Source organism: Balaenoptera borealis, assembly GCF_965194805.1.
Source record: "Balaenoptera borealis genome assembly, chromosome: 3".
NCBI classification, from domain to species: Eukaryota; Metazoa; Chordata; class Mammalia; order Artiodactyla; family Balaenopteridae; genus Balaenoptera; species Balaenoptera borealis.
In genome coordinates, this window is record NC_138866.1 from 117,372,855 (window position 1) to 117,390,428 (window position 17,574).

Sequence of the window (17,574 nt, forward strand, 5' to 3'; positions counted from 1 at the left end):
TAAGGTTTCAGGATGAAAAAATTCTCAGGTACTTCTGGGGTCTATGCAGGTGAGCTCTCCTGTATTGTTGGCTTGATAGATCTGTCAGACTTGCCTTGACTCAGAAATTCAAACGAGTGGCCAGGACTAACAAGTATGCTGCCTAAGAAACCCTTGTTTAGATACTGAGGGAACAGATTTAGTTGGCTCTCAAGACACTTGACTGGTAGAAACAGGAGCTCCTCCTGGTGCAGGGGAGACTTCAGTGTCTGGATGGAGCCAACTGTAGCCTGAAATGGTCATGCTTTAGAGAAAATAGTTTCTTATGAGGATATTAAACATCTGTATCTAATATACTCTTTTCACATCACAGTATTTAAGATTTGGAAGAAACTTTATGGGTCATGAAACATAATGCTGCATTCAGTGGAGGGTCTTTATGAAGGAGTCCCCGAAGGACGGTACTCACCCTCTCCTGCAACACTGCCAGATATGGACGGCTCTTTAAGTTGAGCCACTAAAATCTGTCATTTGTAATTTCCATCCACTAGTTCTATGAAGCAGGGATTTCATAGGCAAACAGACCACACTCTAGCTACTCAATTGTTGTCTTCAAATGTCTTCTGTGTACATTTTTCTGTCAGGTAACATTAATCAGTCACTAATGACGCTAAGAACATGTATGGAGGTCCTGAGAGAGAACCAAACGTATGGAACTAACAAGGTAAGCAGCAGCCTTTGGACATTTGTATAGTTTTGTTTGTGTGCATTTTCTGCCTTATGTATTTGGATTTGAATATATTTATAGATGGTTCCATATCGAGATTCAAAGTTAACCCATCTGTTCAAGAACTACTTTGACGGGGAAGGGAAAGTACGCCTGATCGTGTGTGTGAATCCAAAGGCCGAAGATTATGAAGAAAGCTTGGTAATTTTAATGCCTTTATAGAGTCTGACTTTCTATAGAGAAAACAACCATTTGGATGTGAAAAATAACATTTTGAACATTTTTTAAACTGATACAGAACCATTAGTTACAGAAGTGAACTAATGACCAATCTATTACCGTTTCATTTACTAATTTCTTTAGAAAGACTTGGATACGCTTATTTGTTTAAAAAAAACAAACCCCATTTATTTTGTGTCTTAGCAAGTCATGAGATTTGCAGAAGTGACCCAAGAAGTTGAAGTAGCAAGACCAACAGACAAGGCAATATGTGGTTTAACGCCGGGAAGGCGATACAGAAACCAGGCCCGGGGAGGTCCTGTTGGAGACGGTATGAGCTGCTATGTCATTTGCCCACTGATGAGTCTCTGTCTCTCTCTTTTTAAAAAAATCTGTTTCACATAAGAAAACTGTTTACTTCCTTTCCCCTCGAAAGACAAGTGCAAAAAAAAATCTGAACCAAAGTATAAGTGACATTTCTTTTATTATATACCTTTTTTTCATTTTTCCTTCTTTATAACACATTTTTAAGGAAGTATTAATGACAGCCCAACAAGGTACAATGTTAACTGGACTGGGGCTCTTACCACAGTGTTAAAACTTGTTTGAATAACATTTTTTCCTGTGTAAGTAACTTTTTATTTTTAATAACTCAATACAGAACTGCTGGTTTCAGAAGTGGTTTTGCAGAGTTTTCCACCTCTGCCATCCTGCGAAATTTTGGATATCAATGACGAGCGGACTCTCCCCAGGCTGGTTGAAGCACTCGAGAAACGACATCACCTGCGACAAATGATGATTGATGAGTTTCACAAACAGTGTAAGGGCAAAACTGCAGTCATTTTAACACCAGAAATTTGCAGGGAATTCAGTTCTATGTTGGGATAGAATCTGCAAGGAAGGGTTATTTTGTCTCTGAACTTAGCAGTCCCCAAGGCATCATTTTATATTCCAAGAAAGTAAAGCAAAAGAGAAAAGTGAGTATGAATTTCTCCCTTTCAAAAATCAACAGTGATGATCAAAGGGATAACAGCTACTTTTTAGTTCCTACTAGTTACTTATTTGCAAGGCATTTAACATGTATTACATCATAATAACTATCTTTGAGAAAATCACTTAATCCTTTATTTCTAGTTTCCATCTGCAAAATGGGGATTGTAATTGCTCCTACCTCAGAGGGTGCTGTAAGGATAAATGAGATAATGTATGAAAATCATGTAGGACAGGAACAGCTTGGTACATAGTAAGTGCTCAGTGAATGTACTTACACTTATCATCTTCATAAGAAAAATGTGAGATAAGTGGTATTTAAATCCCCATTTTGAAATGAGGAAATGTGCTCAGAAAAAAATAACAACTTGCCCACATCACATAAAAGTTGATTTCATTGGTTATTTTTGAATCGGAGTAAACTTGGCCTGCATGCTCTTGTTTCAGCTATTACTTTTAAAGCTTTGTTGCAAGAATTTGACAATGCTGTTTTAAATAAAGAAAATTACGTTCAAGGAAAACTAAATGAAAAGGAAAAGGTGATCTCAGGACAGAAATCGGAAATTGAACGACTGGAGAAGAAAAACAAAACTTTAGAATACAAGGTTGGCTTTGGTATTATAATGGATGTATATTTAGCACTGGTCTCTGACTTAGCCGTTCTGCTAGACTGGCCTGCAGCTGCTGCTTACTGGGAGTTATCATTTGGTTATTTACTAATCTTCATCCCATCCCCAAAAAGAGGAAATATGAGTGAAAAGCATAAAAGGGATAATACACTCTTTAATTTTATGAGATAGACTCTATAGCAATCGAAGAGAATGTTCTACAGTGTAGCATTGATTATAGCTTGCTTTTTGATTTACTACTGTGTAATGTTTGTTCTCTCATTTACTGAGGATCATTTAGGGGGTACACATTCATTCTAGAGAGAAGCTAATCTCAACCAATATAGTGTTCTCTATTCTGAAAGTAGCCTAAAAATTAAATTTTAGGCCTTAATTTTCAGGAAAAGTAATTTACATGAAATCAGTTATAACTTCATCTTCCAGTGAGGAACTTGTTTAAAAGTTCTCATTTCTAGGAATGGAGGTGGGAATTCAGATGAAATTTTAGAAGGAAACGCTTTCTCCGTGATTTTTCTTTCCGTAACTATGCTTGCATAAGAAGATTATGAGAGAGATTATTTTAAAGCTACTTGAAATGTTTACATACCAAATGCTGAACATAATGGGCTACTTTCCCAGGTTGAGATTTTAGAGAAAACAACGACTATCTATGAAGAAGATAAGCGCAATCTGCAACAGGAGCTGGAAACCCAGAATCAGAAACTTCAGCGACAGTTTTCTGACAAGCGCAGACTAGAAGCCAGGCTGCAAGGCATGGTGACAGAAACAACCATGAAGTGGGAGAAAGAATGCGTGAGTGTCATTCACACGGTGCTCATGTCAGGGATGATTCACCTCTAATTGTAGCATTCTGAATCACTTGTACTTGGGGTAGGGTTTTAGTGGTGGTGGCCACAGCAGCCCCTATTCAGTTCCTTCCTTCCTCTGCCCTTACAAGTCACAACAAATTAATAAGCATTATGAAGAACTGGAGAACTGTCATCTTTAGGAAGTAAAGTGTTCAGGTAAACTGGCGCACTTGTTTGCTAGAACTGAATTAATTAGAATATTTATCGCCATACATAATCTTCAGGAGCGTCGAGTGGCAGCCAAACAGCTGGAGATGCAAAATAAACTCTGGGTGAAAGATGAAAAACTGAAACAACTGAAGGCTATCGTTACTGAACCCAAAACTGAAAGGCCAGAGAGACCCTCTCGGGAGCGCGATCGAGAAAAAGCTACTCGAAGATCTGTTTCTCCATCACCAGTACCTGTAAGTTATTTGTAGTTGTATAGTAACTTAGTAGTACTAGAGAAAGTTTGTTCAGATTAGGTGACTATTTCTGTGAGAATCAATTTTTTGTTTTATATTATTATTTTTCTCAAATTTCTATTTACAAATATTTTAAAATTTAGTATAAACACAAATTTAGTATAAAAGTTAGTAATTTAGTACAAAAATTATCATGTTGTCTTCCCGTGCTAATATTATAGAAAAGTAATGAACTGTTTCACTTTTTCAAGTCTTGCTCATTAATTTCTCTTCAATTTTTTTAGCCTTCTAGTAACTATATTGCTCAGATTTCCAACGGCCAGCAACTCATGAGCCAGCCACAGCTACATAGGCGCTCTAACTCTTGCAGCAGCATTTCTGTAGCTTCCTGTATTTCGGAATGGGAGCAGAAAATTCCTGCGTACAACACACCTCTCAATGTCACATCTATTGCAAGGCGTAGGCAGCGGGAGCCAGGACAAAGTAAAACTTGTATCGTGTCAGACAGAAGGCGAGGGATGTACTGGACTGAAGGCAGGGAGGTGGTTCCTTCACTCAGAAATGAGATAGAAATAGAAGAGGATCACTGCAGCAGGGTTAGTGCCAGTATTATTTTAAAGCATCGTAGCAATAGATTTTAATCGTCTGTGTTTTTTTAACTTGGTTCAGAAAGTTCAACGGAAAGATGGGTGAGCTCTAATATAAACAAGGTCTAATTTTTCTGTTAGTTTGAAAGATCAAATCACCCTGAAATTGAGGCCTAGCTCTTCATCTGAAAAAGCCTAAACCCATTTGGCACAGAAATACTGCCTCGTGTTCAGTGAAAGCAGGTCAGTGGGGCACATCCCAGAGTCACATGTGCTTTTCAGCTGCATAAACTGATGAGCACCCACAAAGCCAGTGACTGAGTGTCTTAAGAGCACGTTTTCCATTTCTGATTTTGGTTTCTCTTCCCCAAATTAGACTTTTTGCTGTTTTCGAACTTTCATTTTTAAAATTGCTTTCCCAGACTTTTATTTTGAAAAATAGATTTGTAAATATTTTTTTTCTTGAACCTTTGACAGTAAGTCATAGACTTCGTGTCCTACATAACCACAATCTTCATCACACCTAAGAAAGCATTAACCCTGAAAAGTACCTTCTAACATACAGTTCATGTTTACATTTCCCCAGTTGTCCCAATAATGGCTTTTCTTTTTTCAAACCTTGGTCCTATCAAGGTGACATTATATGTGGTTATTATCTCTCTTTAATCTCTTTCAATATAAAATAGTCCATCCTCCCCTTTTTTGATTTTCATGACATTGACTATTTTTTGAAGAGCCCAGGCCAGCTGTTTTATAACTGCTGAAGGAAGGTTTCCATCTCCAATACATTGCTTTTAATCTCAAGGCCTTTATTACAATTTACAAGGGCTCTGCCTCATTCAAGGGTGTTTGTTTAAACAAAGTCATGTCTATATTTTCTTCTTAAGGGTTAAGGTAAACTTTTCCTTTGAATCTGAGTAAGTGGACAAAGTTAATACTGTGAATTTACATTTAGTAAAATTTTAATATATCTCTAAGAATTTTTCTTCTAAACAACTTAATCTTACAGTAAATATTTGCTTTAGATTTTCTTGTTGTATAATTTAGGGTGCAGAAAAATTTCATTCAGGTGGCCTGCATTCCTGATTATTAAGGGATGATGATGAATTACAAGGTATTTACCAAGGCAACGGATAATTCTAAAATCGCTTAAGTTCTTTACTTTGCAGATTTTGCTTTAAACCCTTTTCGGGAGCAAATCATGGTGGCTGGTCTTTCTGATCAACTCTAATAAATCCCCCTTATTTCATGCAAGTCTATAGACTGAAAACTATTCAAGGCCTACTTATGCCTGGTCAACATTAATGTAATATCTAATTTGGCTATGAGATATTTAAGAGGATTTACTAGAGGTCCTTTAACTTCTTCATTTGAAATCAAAATCTCTTTAGAAGTGCAGCAGAGAAAAGTTTAGGCTAGTATCTATGCATCTAGGTTTGTTGGTCAAAAATTAGGTCAGGTGGACTGAATTTATACTTCAGTGAGGAAGAAATTTAAAATATCATTTATTTCATAAATGATAGTAGAATGTAAGGACTGTCATCTTTCCAAAGCTTGTCTCAGAATGTATTTATTGCTAAGTGTGTTTGAGAAATCCGTCACCTTTGCTAAATGGTAGGACATGAGAGCCACATTCTTCCTTTTCAGCATTAAGCTATTTTAAGAATGGGGAGTTTCCTGCTTGTTGTGAGGTTTGGGCATCCATAGTGGCAACCTCTGTTGCCCATGTTTTAGTATCCTGATTTGTCACTAGTGCTTCACTTGTTTCTCGTACAGGGAAAAACACTTCAGTTCTCCATATACGCATTTTAAATTAGATGTTCATACTTGACCAGCTTGGAAGGATTTGGGCTGTGGCAGACTGTTTCATTTCCTTTCAGTTTTGTAAACAGAAAGATGTTTGCAAAGTTACAAAGAAACTATTAACTATGTTCTGTATGTGATTTTTTTTTTCCCCCCCTTAGGCTGAATGTGCTAAATTTAACTGTCCTAAAGTTATATAACATTTTACTGGAAGCCTTTAGTTTTTCATTGTATGATAGAGGCTGATTTGACAGTATATTCTTTATCTAGTTCTTGGAACCTTTATGAAACGCTTGGGGGAAAAAAGTTGGTATGTTTTAGCCATTACTGTTTTTTGAACTTTTCAAAAAGTTCTGTTTTGAGATTTTTTAAAGTACTCAGAAGTATTTTATTTACATTCTTTTAATCATTTTATACACAAGGTTCTCATTATACCTTATGTTCTTTAGCATTCTGTAGTCTACAGCTCCATCAGCTTTGGGGAGGGTCCTGGTTTGTAATAGGAGTATTTTCTCTTTTGTTTAGAGGCTTATGATATGTTTAGGGCTTCTGCTGATCTTTCTGAAGCTTTTAACATAGTCATGGACCTAACAGATTACCTCACAATAACAGGCACAAATACTGGTTTTTGATTAAGAATGCAAAATGAATTACTTGTCCTGAATACCACCTATGCAGGAAAGACTAGCGGCATGACCAGAACTTTTCCTTCCATTCTTTGTTGAAAGGGAAGCTCCCTAGTAGAATATATAATACATATACACAAGCTGGTGTTAAAAGATGTTCGTTGGTTTTGTTTAAATACAAAGAGAACATTTGAATTGCCTGAGTAACGTTTAGCTTTTGAAAAGGTTCATGCATTTGTTTTGATATTGTCACCAACTAATGTAGCCAAAACTGCTGCACTTCTAATAGCCCCCTTAAATTAATTCTGGGTTATGCTTGTTTCTTGATTCCTCTTTCAACCTGATCAGAATGCACCACCAGTTCGTCTGCGACACAGACGATCACGCTCTGCGGGAGACAGATGGGTAGATCATAAGCCTGCCTCTAACCTGCAAACTGAAACAGTCATGCAGCCACATGTCCCTCATGCCATCACTGTATCTGTTGCAAATGAAAAGGCACTAGCTAAGTGTGAGAAGTACATGCTGACCCACCAGGAACTAGCCTCCGATGGGGAGATTGAAACTAAGCTAATTAAGGTAAAAAATTTACACAAGAGAAGAAAATATTCAAAAAGTCAACTGAACAAAAAACCATTTACTCTTCCTCTGATGACACACAGGCAGTGTCAACTGGAACTTAAATGGGTATTTGATAAAACCTCTTTGTTAGAAAACTAAAGTAACTACTTAGATTATGAATCTGCTAAATTGGAACTAAATCTGCTCCTTTCCGTCAAATGACGCTTAGAGTCTCAGATTTGTTAGAGGAACTCCAGATGTATTATGTGCTTTTAATTAATATGTATTTTGTTTTAACCCCTACTTAAGAAGTAAACCAAACAAAGAACTCCTACCTTTGACTGTACTGTCACTTGAGGGAATTCCCTGGCAGTCCGTGGTTAGGACTCTGCGCCTTCACTGCTGAGGGCCCGAGTTCGATCCCTGGACCAGGAACTAAGATCCCACAAGCTGTACAGTGCGGCAAAACAAAAACAAAAACAACTGTACTGTTATTTGAATATGAGAGGAGGGGTACATCCAGAGAAGAAAGTATATTGCCTTCTAACATTTACAAATTTCTGACAGATTTCTTGATCTCTAGTGTAGTTTTTAAATTATAGGTTGAATAAAAAGGAATGTTATTTTCTGCAATTAAGAATGCTACTAATTATATTGCATTGGACTTCTTTTGTTTAGTGAGAGATATGTACACAAATCTTTAAAGTATTTTAACAGTACAGACCCAGCAGTCCAAGCACCATCTGGCTTTGTGGATGGGAGTTTCCATAAAACAGAGTCTTAAACATACATATGTATATCAAATTAAATTTATCCTTTGGATGTATAAAAAGTGTAATGGTGACCTTTTCTCTTGGCTGTAGGGTGATGTTTATAAAACAAGGGGTGGTGGACAATCCGTCCAGTTTACTGAAATTGAGACTTTGAAACAAGAATCACCAACTGGGTGAGTGATCATCAAATTCCTTTCTTTAGAGGGCTGTCATTTTCTTAGCTGCTCATTCTTGAGGAACAGACTAGCCTGTAAAATGTATCAATTCTCTGAAGGAGTATATATGGTATTTCCCAATTTCTAATATATTTCCTGTTCTTAGATACAAAAAATAACTGTTGCATTGTGTTTTCCCTTTTTCTGTAGTCGAAAACGAAGATCTTCCACAGGAGCACCTGCCCAACCAGATGGAACAGAGTCTGAATGGACCGACGTAGAAACAAGGGTAGGAGGACGAAGTATTTGCTAGGGATGTCATATTTGAAGCCCTACAGCTGTAGCTTTTCATGCTCTTTGAAACAAACAACTAAGGTCTGATCCCACATGGCCAGTGCAGCCTGTAGGCCTGTCCCCAGCACAGCGGAGAAGGTATTTGTCTTTCTGCTCTGGTTTTCCTGGAGCTCTTCAGTGCAAAGCCCGTTTTGAGTGTAGAGGGATAGGGCCCAAGAATCCAGTCAGAGAGCATCACCCTAGAATAACAAGAATGCCCATCAAACTGATGGGAATCTTCTCAGGAGAAGAACTTCCCTGTGCAACTGTTAACTCCTGAGGAGAGATTCACATAAAGATCATGGGAAGGTGGGGGTCAGCCGGCCAAGCTCTAGCCTTTGCCACTTTCTTCTTCCTGATAGAAAATGAGGAGATTTACCTGTATGATCTCTAAAGACCCTTCTACCTCACAATTTTTGTGGCACATCAAATAAATTTCAAGTACCTGATTGGTATTTTAACATACGTATCTGCACTGGACTAGAAAGCAATGTTGGATTTCACCTTGGTTGAATCTATCTAAATAGGTCTGTTTAATAGACTGCTGAGAGGAGCTAATCTTTCCTCTTCTGTGGTTTTTCTCTCAGTGTTCTGTGGCTGTAGAGATGAGAGCAGGGTCTCAGCTGGGGCCTGGATATCAGCACCACGCACAACCCAAGTGAGTACCGACCATGTGTGGCCTTTCTCTCTGTGTTTTCCCTCCCCACCACCCCTTCTCCCTACCAACCACTTTTTTTTTTTTTTTTTTTTTTTTTAGAGGACCTATGTGGTTTTTGTTTGCCCGTTGGAATATCTGGGCCCTACTGGCAGACTGCGCTAGGCAGTAGCAGTGCTGAGAACCCGGGGGCGGGGGCGGGGGGTGCTGAATAAGAGCAATTAGAGCTGTAAGAACATTCGCTCTTGTTCCTGTTTTTGCCTGTGCTCATAAAGTTTTCAGAGGCTGAACTGAGATCAGCTATGAGGATGGGAGGCTGGAGTCAGGGATGACAGCTCCTCGTGTAATTCATTCTTTCCTAATTCCCCTCTTGTTACAGCAAAAAGTGTTCGCTAAAATAAAACAGAATGGCAGAATTTATGGCCCATTTTTCTCCCCATATTAATCAAACCCGCTGCTTTTCAAATATCTACCTATACAGGTCCATGTGTCCATTTTTGACACACGTATTCCTTAGGCAGTTTGGAAAGTCAATGCAACAGGATAAAGATGGAAAGTTCTGTTTTTTAAATTTAATACTAGATAAGCATATTTTATAAGTTATTTGCTTTCTTTGAAGGACTTTTAACTCTTCCCATGATAAAACAGGAATTCTCTCAAAGCCCTCCTAAAGGTTCATTGCAAAATTCAGCACTAAATGCTGGTTTTCATTTTTTTTCATTTTAGGCGCAAGAAACCATGAATTGACAGTCCCAATAACAAAAGAACATTTTCACTTGTGTTGGTGATGTCTCCAAAGCAATACCAGAAGGAGTCTTCTGAATGAATCATCTTGTAGAACTCCAGCTTTGTTGAATACCACAGACCTCAGATATATCATCATACACTGGCCTACATAAAGATTCCCCCATGGCTCCAAAGATATCTAGGATTCTACAAACTTTTTTTATATTATACACCTTGCCATATTTAATATTAATAGCAGAGAAAGACCCCTCTTTCTCATGCCGTATGAACTTTTTTATAATGCTATTTTTTTTGTATATTTCTTGTATACTTATAAACTAATTCATGCATGTATTTGTCTTGGGTGATTAAGGAAGAATATATCTAGATCACGCTTTGCTTTTTATTGTGACTTTTCTACTTCTTGTCTGAATATTTCTTAAGGGTTTATAAACAAAACAAATGCTGCTATTGATTAGCTGCAAGAATGCACTTTAGACATATATTTGACAATTCAAACTTTCAAAATAAATAAAGATGTCAGAGACTGGCCAATACTAAAACCATTTTAGGAAGGTGTTCTGAATTTTGTATGTATGTACTTTCTGACATTTAGATATACCAAAAGAATTGAAACAAAAAGCACTAAGAAATACAAGGTTGTGTGATAGTAATTTAACACTTAGTCCCAGAACCTAGCATTGTGCCTTGCATTTAGCTGGCACATTTGTGGGATGAATTAAAAGAAAGCACTAGAAATTTCTCTCACCACGTTGATACCTGTTTCAGCATGCAAAGGAACAGCTTCAAAAGGGGCTATTTCCTCTGCTGAAAACCAGGAATATTCTCCCAGCCCACTGGGTGTACTGCAGCCCCTGGGCAATCCTTCACACACAGACTGTGTTTGATTTGGAATCTTCCTTTTACTTCATTCAACTTAGGGTTTCAAGCCCAGCACTCATCAGTCTCCAGGTATGAAAATTTTAAATTATTGATATTATACCCAACTCACATGCATAGATATAAGGTAGAGGAGCAAGTGATGGCAGCATCACGGCAGTGTGAGTTGTAAATAAAAGAGGGAAAAAAACGGAACAACTAATGGGTCGTTCATAACTGAATAAAAGTACCCCTGTACATTACACCAGAACATCCAAAAGATTTCTACCGATGAGCCCTTCGGAAGGTTAGGTGGATGGACCTTGGAGAGGGCTGCAGATCCAAGGGAGCTGCTGGGCCTGCCTCAGCCCCACTTGCTGTGGGCGCGGTGGGAAGCTAGACTGGAGAGTGCAGCACCGGGTGGACAGGAGTCCAGCCAGCCCGACAGAGAACCAGGCACACTGTGGGGAGCGGGACGGAGACCAGTTTGGAGGCAGAGGAGGAGCAGGAGCACACTGGGCGCCCACTGCCAGGGACAGCGGCCACCTCCCTCACAGAGGCCTCTATGGGGCTGCCTGGCTGGTCACAGCTGGACGAACCTGTTTCTCTCCAGCAGCACGAATTCCTCAGGAGCCACCTCCCTGACGAGTGGAAGTGGAAAGAGGGAGACAAGAACAAAGGGCACTGAAGTATCTCACTCCCTGCCGTCTGCCTCAGATTTCAGCAGGAGGTCCATGCATGGCCCTCTGGGGGCTCCCCGCAGTGGAGGATCTCCCTGCCAGGCTGTGGGCAACCACAGGGGCTGAGCCCACACGTGCCCACTCTGCTGCCAGCTTTTTTACAGGCACTCCCTAGCACAGCCCCAGAGCCAGCTCAGGTAGAGAAACCGAAAACTTGAGCTATGGTGCCACCTTCTGGAGAATAAAAGCAAGGTTTCTAATTGCCAGTGTTGAACAAAGTAAGCAACTAATAAAAGAAAAATGTGGCAGGGGCACATTTTACCAAGCACTATGAAAAATCACGGTGATATGGTATCACAATGAGAAAAACAATAATTCTCCAGCAACTGAACCCGAAGGCACAGAATACTGTGATCTGATAAAGAATTAAAAACAGCTGTGATGAAGGATTTATTTGCTGAGCTACAAGAAAACTCAGGCAATTCAAGAATATAGAAATAAAGTTACTGAATGTAAGGTGTTGTTTACCAAATATACTGAAATTTTTAAAAAGAACCAGACAAATTCTGGAGCTGAAGAATTCAATGAATGAGATCAAGAATGTATAGAAAGCTTAGGAAATAAGGCAGATGAGATCTGGGAAAGAATCTGCAACTCGGAGGGTAGAAATTTAGAAACGACTCAGGAGGAGAGAGAACTAAGATTTTTAAAAAGTGAAGAAAACCTACGAGAACTCTCATATATGACGAGAAAATAAATATAAGAATAATGGTCTACCAGAAGGAGCAGAGAGAGAGAGGGGAGCAGAGAGTGTGTATTTAAAAAAATAATAGCTGAGAATCTCCCAAGCCTGGGGAGGGAATTGGATATAAAAGTCCAAGAAGCTAACAGGACACCCTATTATCTCAATGCAAAAAAACCTCCAAAACACACTATAATGAAACTGTCAAAAATCAAAGAAAAAAAAGAAAAAATCTTAAAGGCATCCAGGGGTTAAAAAAAAAAGTAACCTACAAAGGAATCCCCACAAGGCTATCAGCGGATTTCCCAGCAGAAATTCTACAGGCCAGGAGAGAGTGGAATGACATATTCAAAGTGTTGAAGATAAATACAGCCAGCCAAGAATACTTTATCCAGCGAAGTTGACCTTCAGCTATGAAGGAGAAATAAAGGCTTTCCCAGACAAACAAAACCTGCCATGCAGGAAATGCTGAAAGGAGTTCTTCAGCTGAAACAGAATGATGCTAATTAGTGACATAAAAACAAATGAAAGTACACATAAAAAGAAGTAAATTGGGACATCAAAAGTATAAAAGGGGAGGAGTAAAAATTGTTGAATCTTTATAGGTGAATGAGAACAAGGTGCTATCAACAGCATGAAAAGAACTATTTTACCTATGAGATATATTATAAGCCACAAGGTAACCACAGAACAAAAATCTAGAGGCATGAAACATTAAAAAAAAAAAAGGGTGGGAGTGGGGGGAAGACTGAGCAAATCACTAAGGAAAACCACCACTTTACAAAGGTAGAAACAAAAAAAAAAGAAAGGAGACAGAAAGGAGTGATACCAATAATCACTTCAAATATATGATATCACTTATACGTGGAATCAAAAAAAAAAAAAAAAAAAAAAAGGATACAAATGAACCTACTCACAAAACAGAAACAGACTAACAGACTAAGAAAATAAACTTCTGGTTACCAAAGGTTACCAAAGGGGAGGGATAAGTTCACAGTTTGGGATTGATGCATCCACGCTACTATATTTAAAATATCTAAAATGAAAAGACAACCCACAGAATGGGATTTGTAAATGATGTTACCCACAAGGGATTAATCTCCAAAATATACAAACAGCTCACGCAGCTCAATATCAAAAACAAACAAAACAACCCAATCAAAAACAACCCAAATCTAAATAGACATTTCTCCAAAGAAGATATACAGATGGCCAAAAAGCACATGAAAAGATGCTCAACATCACTAATTATTATTAGAGAAATGCAAATCAAAACTACGAGACATCACCTCACATTGGTCAGAATAGCCATCATCAAAAAATCTACAAATAATATATGCTGGAGAGAGTGTAGAGAAAAGGGAACCCTCCTACACTGTTGGTGGAAATGTAAACTGGTACAGCCACTATGGAGAACAGTGTGGAGGTTCCTTACAAAACTAAAAATAGAACTACTGTATGACCCAGCAATCCCATGCCCAGGCACCTACCCAAAGAAAACCATAATTTGAAAACATACATGCACCCCAATGTTCATTGTAGCACTATTTACAATAGCCAGGATATGGAAGAAAACTAAATATCCATCAACAGAGGAATGGATAAAGATGTGTACATATATACAATGGAATATTACTCAGCCATAAAAAAGAACAAAATAATGCCCCTTGCAGCAACATGGATGGACCTAGAGATTGTCATACTGAGTAAAGTAAGTCAGACAGAGAAAGGGACTTCCCTGGTGGTCCAGTGGGTACTACGAATTCCCAATGCAGGGGGCCCAGGTTTGATCCCTGGTCAGGGAACTAGATCTCTCATGCATGTCGCAACTAAAAGTTCGCATGCCACAACTAAGCGTCTGCATGCCGCCACTAAGAAGCATGCCACAACTAAGAAGTACGCGTGCCGCAACTAAGAGCCCACATGCCACAACTAAGACCCAGTGCAGCCTAAATAAATAAATATTTAAAAAAAACCCAGAAAGACAAATATCAGATGATATCACTTATATGCAGAATCTAAAAAAAAAAAAAAAAAAAAAAAGGATACAAATGAACCTGTTTACAAAACAGAAAGACTCCCAGACTTAGAAAACAAATTTATGGTTACCAAAGGGGAGGAATAAATTGGGAGTTTGGGATTGACATATACACACTACTATATTTAAAACAGATAACAACAAGGACCTATTGTATAGCACAGGGAACTCTGCTAAATATTCTGTAATAACCTAAATGGGAAAAGAATTTGAAAAAGAATAGATACATGTATATGTATAACTGAACTACTTTGCTGTACACCTGAAACTAACATGACATTCTTTTTTTATTAATTAATTAATTTTTTTTTGGCTGTGTTGGGTCTTCATTTCTGTGCGAGGGCTTTCTCTAGTTGTGGCAAGCAGGGGCCACACTCTTCATCATGGTGCGCGGGCCTCTCACTCTCGTGGCCTCTCTTCTTGCGGAGCACAGGCTCCAGATGCGCAGGCTCAGTAGTTGTGGCTCACGGGCCTAGTTGCTCCACGGCATGTGGGGTCTTCCCAGACCAGGGCTCGAACCCGTGTCCCCTGCATTAGCAGGCAGATTCTCAACCACTGCACCACCAGGGAAGCCCTAACACAACATTCTTAATCAACTACACTCCAATATAAAATATAAATTAAAAAAAGACTAAATCAGGAAAAAATAGAAAATATGAACAGATCAATAATAGCCAACTAGATTAAGTCTGTAATAATAAACCTCCCAACAGAGAAAACCCCAGGACCAGATGGCTACACTGGCGAATTCTACCAAACATTCAAAGAATAATCAACATCAATCCTTCCCAAACTCTTACAAAAATTTGAGAAGGTAATACTTCCAAACTGATTCTATTGATATGAGGCCAGCAATACCCTGAAGCCAAAGCCAGATAAGGACACTACAGAAATGAAAACGATAGTTCAATATCCCTGATGAATATAGGAACAAAAACTCTCAACAAAGTATCAGCAAATTGAATTCAAGAACTCTTAAGAAGGATTGTACACCATGACCAAGTGGGATTTATGCCTTGTATGCAAGGATGGTTCAACATATGCAAATTAATAAACATAATATATATTCATAAAATGAAAGATAAAAGTCACTTGATCATCTCAATAGATGCAGAAAAAACATTTAACAAAATACAACATCCTTTCATGATAAAAACCTTTAGCAGATTGGGTATAGAAGGAACATACCTAAACATGATAAAGGTCATGTGTAACAAATGCAAACCTAACATTATACTCAATGGAGAAAGACTGAAAGCTTTTCTTTTAAGATCAGGAATAAGACAAGGATGTCCACTCTCACTATTCTTATTCAATATAGTATTGGAAGCCCTAGATAGTGTAACTAGGCAAGCCAAAGAAATAAAAGGCATCCAAATTGGGGAAGAATAAGTTACTCTTCCTGTATATAGAAATGCAGGTGATATGATCCTGTATAAAGATAATCCCAAAGACTCTACTAAAAAACTGTTGGAACTAATCAATGATGTCAGTAAAGTTGCAGGATACAACATCAACATACAGAAATTAGTTGCATTTCTATACACTAAGGAGAAAACATATGAAAAAGAAATGAAACTATCCCATTTGCAACAGCATCGAAACAGTAACATACTTAGGAGTTTTTTTTTTTTTTTTAATTTTTTTGGTTGTGCCTCGTGGCATGTGGGATCTTAGTTCCCTGAACAGGAATTAAACCCACACCCCCTGCAGTGGAAGTGCACAGTCTTAACCACTGGACTACCAGGTAAGTCCCAGGAATAAATTTAACCAAGGAAGTGAAAGATATGTACAACAAAAATTATAAGACTGCTGAAAGAAATCAAAGAAGACACAACAAATAGAAAAATATCTGTGCTCATGGATCAGAAGAATTAATATTGTTAAAATGTCTATAATACTGAAAACCATCTATAGATTCAATGCAATCCCCATCAAAATATCAACAGTATTCTTCACAGAAATAGAAAAAAAATCCTAAAATTTGTATGGAACCACAAAAGACCCCAAATAGCCAAAGTAATCCTGAAGAAAAAGAACAAAGCTGGAGGTATCACACACTTCCTGATTTCAAACTGTACTACAAAGCTACAGTAATAAAAACAGTATGGTACTGGCACAAAAATAGACACACAGAGCAAGAACAGAATAAAGAGCCCAGAATTAACCCCAGCCTATATGGTCAACTAATATTCAACAAGGGAGCCAAGAGCACCCAAAGTGGAGAAGACAGTTTCTTCAACAAATGGTGCTGGGAAACTGGATTAACATATGTTGAGCAATGAAATTAAACCCATACCTTACATCACTCACAAAAATTAACTCAAAATGTATCACAGACTCAAACATAAGATCTGATACTATAAAACTCCTAGAATGAAACATAGGGAAGAAGTTTCTCAACATTGGTTTTGGCATTGATTTTTTTGGATATGACAACAAAAGTACAAACAACAAAAGCAACAAATGGGAGTACATCAAGCTTAAAAGGTTTTGCACAGTAAGGTCCAATTAACAAAATGAATAGGCAACCTACAAAATGAGAGAAAATTTTTACAAACTATGTATCAGATAAAGCGTTAATATCCAAAACATATTTAAAAAACTCATACAACTCAATATCAGAAAAACAAACAAAAAACCCCAATCTGATTAAAAAGTGAGTAGAAGAACTAAACAGACATTTTTTCAAAGAATACTTTCAAAAGGCCAATAGGTTCATGAAAAGATGCTCAATATCACTAATCATCAGGGAAATGCGAATTAAAATCACAGTGAGCTCACCTCATGCCTGTTAAGAATGGCAATCATCAAGAAGACAAGAGGTAACAAGTGCTGGCAAGGATGTGAAGAAAAGGTAACCCTTACGCACTGTCAGTGGGAATGTAAATGGTGCAGGCACTATGGAAAACAGTATGGAGGTTCCTCAAAAAATTAAAAGTAGAACCACCATATGATCCAGACATCAAAGATAAATAATAAATAAGTACTTCTAGGTATCTATCTGAAGACAACGAAAATGCTACCTTGAAAAGATATCTACACCCCCATGTTCACTGCAGCATTATTTACAATAGCCAAGACATGGAAACAACCTAAGCATCCACCAATGAATGAATGGACAAAGAAAATGTGTTATATATAATAACAATGGAATATTATTCAACTATAAAAAGGAATGAAATCTTGCCATTTGAGACGACATGGATAAACCCTGAGC

At 38.0% G+C, this 17,574-nt stretch overlaps 1 protein-coding gene and 1 long non-coding RNA gene across 11 annotated transcripts in view; one reads left to right on the top strand and one right to left on the bottom strand.

The window, feature by feature from the left end:
* The window catches only part of KIF23 (kinesin family member 23), a gene marked incomplete at its 3' end in the record, with an annotated part of 40,961 nt that extends 30,540 nt beyond the window's left edge, over positions 1-10,421 (top strand). For 3 of the 10 annotated variants that reach the window (XM_082383283.1, XM_082383285.1, XM_082383291.1), the window contains 13 exons: positions 624-703; positions 788-907; positions 1,130-1,256; positions 1,587-1,745; positions 2,363-2,520; positions 3,163-3,336; positions 3,617-3,796; positions 4,081-4,392; positions 7,161-7,391; positions 8,237-8,319; positions 8,512-8,590; positions 9,222-9,292; positions 10,016-10,421. In XM_082383283.1, the coding sequence (XP_082239409.1) occupies positions 624-703; positions 788-907; positions 1,130-1,256; positions 1,587-1,745; positions 2,363-2,520; positions 3,163-3,336; positions 3,617-3,796; positions 4,081-4,392; positions 7,161-7,391; positions 8,237-8,319; positions 8,512-8,590; positions 9,222-9,292; positions 10,016-10,031 (1,790 nt within the window). Of the gene's footprint in view, positions 1-623; positions 704-787; positions 908-1,129; positions 1,257-1,586; positions 1,746-2,362; positions 2,521-3,162; positions 3,337-3,616; positions 3,797-4,080; positions 4,393-7,160; positions 7,392-8,236; positions 8,320-8,511; positions 8,591-9,221; positions 9,297-10,015 lie in introns of those variants that run through there. The other 7 variants (XM_082383288.1, XM_082383290.1, XM_082383289.1 and 4 more) reach the window with 5 other exon arrangements.
* LOC309624843 overlaps positions 1,393-17,574 on the bottom strand; it is a 33,359-nt gene continuing 17,177 nt past the window's right edge. The window contains exons 2-3 of the long non-coding RNA XR_014242141.1: positions 7,709-7,823; positions 1,393-1,708 (exon numbers count right to left, since the gene is read on the bottom strand). This is a non-coding gene — a long non-coding RNA (uncharacterized lncRNA). The remainder of the gene's footprint in view (positions 1,709-7,708; positions 7,824-17,574) is intronic.